This window comes from Conger conger, chromosome 6 (genome assembly GCF_963514075.1).
Source record: "Conger conger chromosome 6, fConCon1.1, whole genome shotgun sequence".
Classification (NCBI taxonomy): Eukaryota; Metazoa; Chordata; class Actinopteri; order Anguilliformes; family Congridae; genus Conger; species Conger conger.
Genome location: NC_083765.1, coordinates 42,718,084 through 42,723,083, shown reverse-complemented (window position 1 = coordinate 42,723,083; position 5,000 = coordinate 42,718,084). Strand labels below are relative to the sequence as shown.

The 5,000-nt window shown below is 53.6% G+C and overlaps 1 protein-coding gene across 1 annotated transcript in view; it reads right to left on the bottom strand.

Annotated features, from left to right (window-relative positions):
- Window positions 1–5,000, bottom strand: part of mbtps1 (membrane-bound transcription factor peptidase, site 1) — a 34,625-nt gene that overhangs the window by 20,584 nt on the left and 9,041 nt on the right. Inside the window, exon 3 of the mRNA XM_061245553.1 lies at window positions 3,574–3,831. Within this exon, the coding sequence (XP_061101537.1) occupies window positions 3,574–3,831 (258 nt within the window). The remainder of the gene's footprint in view (window positions 1–3,573; window positions 3,832–5,000) is intronic.

Genomic DNA, 5,000 nt, shown 5'->3' with positions numbered 1-5,000 from the left:
GATAAGTGCAGCGGGAGCGAGAGCTTCTCTTAACAGAGACGCTATTTATCTTCCACATCTCCGTGTCTGAAGAGGAGCTGATCGAAATTCGCAACATAACCGCCATTTTCACAGCTGTGAACTCCATTTCCAGACTGAATTTCCTGAACTGACTGACAGTGAAATTGAAAATGACAGCCCCGCGTGACGGAATATAGGGAGGCCATTTTAAGGCGTCCGCCAGAAAACGAGCAACACAGGGAGGGAGGGAGATTGAGTATCCCCAGGCCTCACACCAACACCTGAATGCGCCGAGAAAAATGGGAATGGGACCGGAAATTTGAATATTTCCTGAACAGGATAATAATAATTTCTTATTTAGTTGATGCTTTTATCCAAAGTGACACAGTTGATTAGACCAAGCAGGGGACAATCGCCCCCAGGAGCAATGCACGGTTAAGGGCCTTGCTCAAGGGCACACTGGAGCCACCAACCTTCCGGGTCCCAGTCATGAACCTTAGCCGCTAGGCTACAGGCCACCCCGTATAATAACAGTATCAGGATGCGATGTTGATACAGTGGAGAAGCAGCACTGTTGACTCAGGGCTCGCTTGGGGAAAGGCCCTTAAATAACGATACGCAATCACCCGCCATCATAAAGCACCTGATCAGCTCTTCAGGAGGGAGGAGGGGGGGGACGGAACAGCGGAGCGAGGCTCCACTCTAAATCTCATCAGCCGTCCCGCGCTAAAGCAATTTCACAGACGCGATCAAAAACGCCCGCAGACGGTTCGATTCTTAATCACAATGAGAGCCCAGGGACTCGGGAGTAATGAAATTAAGGGATGGGGTTTATTAGGAAATCGACGGGAATTACACGGCGTAGGCAAACGGGGTGCTGATGGGGCCTGTTACTGGCGGGCTGACAGGGCGCTGGAGAAAGCTGCAGGTGGACGGGCAGTAATTACACCCTCTCTGCTGGATTAACCTGGCAGGAGCGCAGATCCGACTGAACTGCAGCGTTCAGCTCTAACGTGGAGCACCTCCTCTACAACCAGCCATCAGCCTCCCGTGAACACACAGGGAGGGAGACAACGTGGGAAAGACGTATACGTTGTCTGTTGTTTGGCTGGTTTGTAAAAGGCCTGGATGGTGGCTGCCTCTGAATGCGGGAGGTACTGTAGGGGGGTGTGTGAGGCCAGTGGGGGGTGGGGTTGGGTGCAGCGTTCTGTGGGCAGGAAAGGGTGGGTGGGGGGATTCAGAGGGTGCAGGGATTCAGAGGGTGCGGGGGGGATTTGGTGGGTCACTGGTACACAGCAGTCTTTCATTGCCGTGCCCACAGAGACAGGCAGAACTCCCCCCACCCACTGAACCCTCTAAACCCAATAACCACCCCTCCCCACCCCTCTCCCTCCAAAAGCAAACAGCGCCTCTGTGACCAACCCCCAGCTCATTTCTGAGAGAGAACCAGCAATTTACCCCCAGACCACAGGGGGTTAGGGGCTGTGTGTGTGTGTGTGTGTGTGTGTGTGTGTGTGTGTGTGTGTGTGTGTGAGCATGAGTGTATGCGTGTGTGAGCATGAGTGTATGCGTGTGTATGTATGAGAGAGTGTGTGAGCGCATGCGTGCGCGAGCGTGTGTGTGTGAGCAAGAGAGAGAGTGTGTGTGTGTGTGTGTGTGTGAGCGAGTGTGTGTGTGTGTGTGTGTGTGTGTGTGAGCGAGTGTGTGTGGGCGTGTGCGGGCGTGAGCGAGTGTGTGCGTGCGTTTGTGTGTGAGCGAGTGTGTGCGTGCGTTTGTGTGTGAGCGAGTGTGTGCGTGCGTTTGTGTGTGAGCGAGTGTGTGCGTGTGTGTGTGAGAGAGAGAGTGTGTGTGTGTGTGTGTGAGAGAGAGAGTGTGTGTGTGTGTGTGTGTGTGTGTGAGAGAGAGTGTGTGTGTGTGTGTGTGTGTGAGAGAGAGAGTGTGTGTGTGTGTGCATTAGACTGAGACAGACAGAGGCTGGACATGTAATGCACACCCACTCCCCTAGAACGTTGGTTTCATTAGGGGGTTAGGGGGGTGTGGCTGGGATCTCTGTGTCCTGAGATCAACTGAATAATGTGGGAATGGCTGCAGCAATGCATGCTGGGACACCACACCCACTGCCAGGCGTGAGAATGACAGAGGAGAGGGGAGAGGGTGGCACTGCTGGAATTCACCCCCCCCCCCCCCCCCAAAAAAACACAAAAAAAACCGCCAGCTGAGCCATCTGGGGAGCGGTGAGGAGAGAAAGAGAAGGAAACAGCAAGAGAGAAGGGAAGAGTCAGAGAGAGAGAGAGAGAGAGAGAGAGAGAGAGGGAGAGGGAGAGGGAGAATAAGGAGAGAGACAGAGAGAAGAGAGAAAGAGAAGGAGAGACAGCGAGAGGGATGCAAAAAGAGAGAAGGGGAGAGTCAGAGAGAGAAAGAGAGGGGGATAAGGAGAGAAAGAAGGAAACAGCAAGAGAGAGAAGGGAAGAGTCAGAGAGAGAGAGAGAGAGAGAGAGAGAGAGAGAGAAATGGGTGTGTTGTCAGCAAGAACTCTTCCTGTGTTCAGAGGTAATTACAGAGGACCGGCTTGGTCTCTGCCCCCCACAGAGACGCACGTCACTCCCTCGGTTACACTCACAAACCCTCACACTCCGCACGGTCTGGGCACACGTACAGGAGAGGGGGGTGAACAGTGGAGAGGGGTACAGAGAGGCGGGGTACAGGGTGGGGGTGGGGAGAGGGGTACTTTTTGGGTACAGTACAGAGGGCCAACAAGAGCATGCTGGAGGCAGGGGTAATATGGGCGTGGGGTCCTGAGTGTACAGTGTAGCATGTAAGGAATAGGGTTTCAGGAGGTAGAGTGATAGGGGGTAGGTCAGTTAGGTGTACTAGGTGTACTGGGGGTTGGGTGTAGGGTGCATGAGGTAGGGTGACGGGGATACAATGGAAAGGGTTGTGTGTAGGGTGCTGTTTGCAGGGAGTAGGGTGTTAGGTGTAGGGTATGGTGGATAGTGGGATTTTGGAGAGAGGTGTAAGAGATAAGACAGTAAGAGGTAGTATGCAGGGTGTCAGGGGATAGGGTCTAGGGTGTAGAGGGAAGGGGTGGAGGGTGTAAGGTACAGTATGCAGGGTGTCAGGGGATAGGGTGTAATGGGGATAGAGGGAAGTATGCAGAACATAGGGGGCAGGGTGTAAGGTGTAGGGGGTAATATGTAGGGTGGAGGGTGTAAGGTGTAGGGGGTAGTATGTAGGGTGGAGGGTGTAAGGTGTAGTATGCAGGGGGTAGTATGTAGGGTGGAGGGTGTAAGATGCAGTATGCAGGGTGTAGGGGGTAGTATGCAGGGTGGAGGGTGCGAGGTGTAGTATGCAGGGTGTAGGGGATAGTATGCAGGATGGAGGGTGTAAGGTGTAGTATGCAGGGCGTAGGGAGTAGTATGAAGGGTGTAGCATGTAAGGTGTAGTATGCAGGGTGGAGGGTGTAGGGGTAGTATGCGGGGTGAAGGGGGTAGTATGTAGGGTGTAGCATGTAAGGTGTAGTATGCAGGGTGGAGGGTGTAGGGGGTAGTATGCAGGGCGTAGGGGCTCACTCACCATCGATGTACTTGAGGCTGCGCAGCACCCTCCTCTGGGGCGTGACCCTCCTGATGTAGGGGTGGTCCTGCAGGGAGAGCAGCCCGTCCCGCGAGGCCTGGCGGATCTGCACCACCTCGAAGTCGCTGGGATAGTCACTGGCAGGGTTGTCCCGCGGGACGATGCGCCAGTCCAGCACCTCCGAGCCCCGCAGGGCGCTGCCGATGAAGTGGCCCCGCGCCTTCGCCGTGAAGTAGCCGTTAAACACCACGATGTACTCTGAGGAGAGAGAGCGTACGTAACGTTTACACATCCCCGTTAAACACCACGATGTACTCTGAGGAGAGAGAGCGTACGTAACGTTTACACATCCCCGTTAAACACCACGATGTACTCTGAGGAGAGAGAGGGTACGTAACGCTTACACATCCCCGTTAAACACCACGATGTACTCTGAGGAGAGAGAGCGTACGTAACGTTTACACATCCCCGTTAAACACCACAATCTACTCTGGGGAGAGAGGGGGTATGTTACATTTACATAAGAGCTAAGGCACATGGTAAGTAAGCGCTAAGGCATACGGTAAGTAAGCGCTAAGGTAAGAGCTAAGGCACATGGTAAGTAAGCGCTAAGGCACATGGTAAGTAAGCGCTAAGATAAGAGCTAAGGCACCCGGTAAGTAAGAGCTAAAGTAAGAGCTATGGCACACGGTAAGTAAGCGTTAAGGTAAGAGCTAAGGCACATGGTAAGTAAGAGCTAAGGTAAGAGCTAAGGCACACGGTAGGTAAGTGCTAAGGTCAGCACGAAGGTAAACACTCAGGACGCTGCCCCAGGTGAGCTCTGAGCCACACCTGGCTGCTCAGCAGGTGTGGGAGCGAGACGCTGTTCTCCAGGCTGCCAAACAGCATTCTTCTCCATAGCGTCTCCGCTCTCCGTGCAGCATTTCCCCAAATAATGAGGCGTTTCACACACCCGGAGTGTCACACACCGTCCCTGAAGCGTGTACAGCGCAGTGACTACAGCCTCCATCTCTCGGTCCTCCGTTTCTACCTTTCCCTTATTAAGAGACACTACAACTGACATTTCATTTGTTTAGTCTGCCTCGGAGGGCAGACGGAGGCATTCGCAGCACTGGAGACGGGTGTAATCCTGAGCCACCTGTGCCAGGGAGGGGCCGCGGGCAGGATTAGCGCTGCCAGCGATACGGCGGCCATTTTACACCACACAGCTCGGCCCGGACAGGGCACACAAGCCAAGCACCGAGACGGGAGGTTCCCAGGTTCAGAGACTCTATGGTGCGGTGTGACTGAACCTGGAGATATACCCAATACGTGACAATCATGCGTTATGTACAGATATTAGCCAATCATGAAGCTGCAGAGAGAGACATGTACAGTCAAAGTCCTGTTTTATTCCTTTTTTTATACATTCTTTATTTCATGTAGTT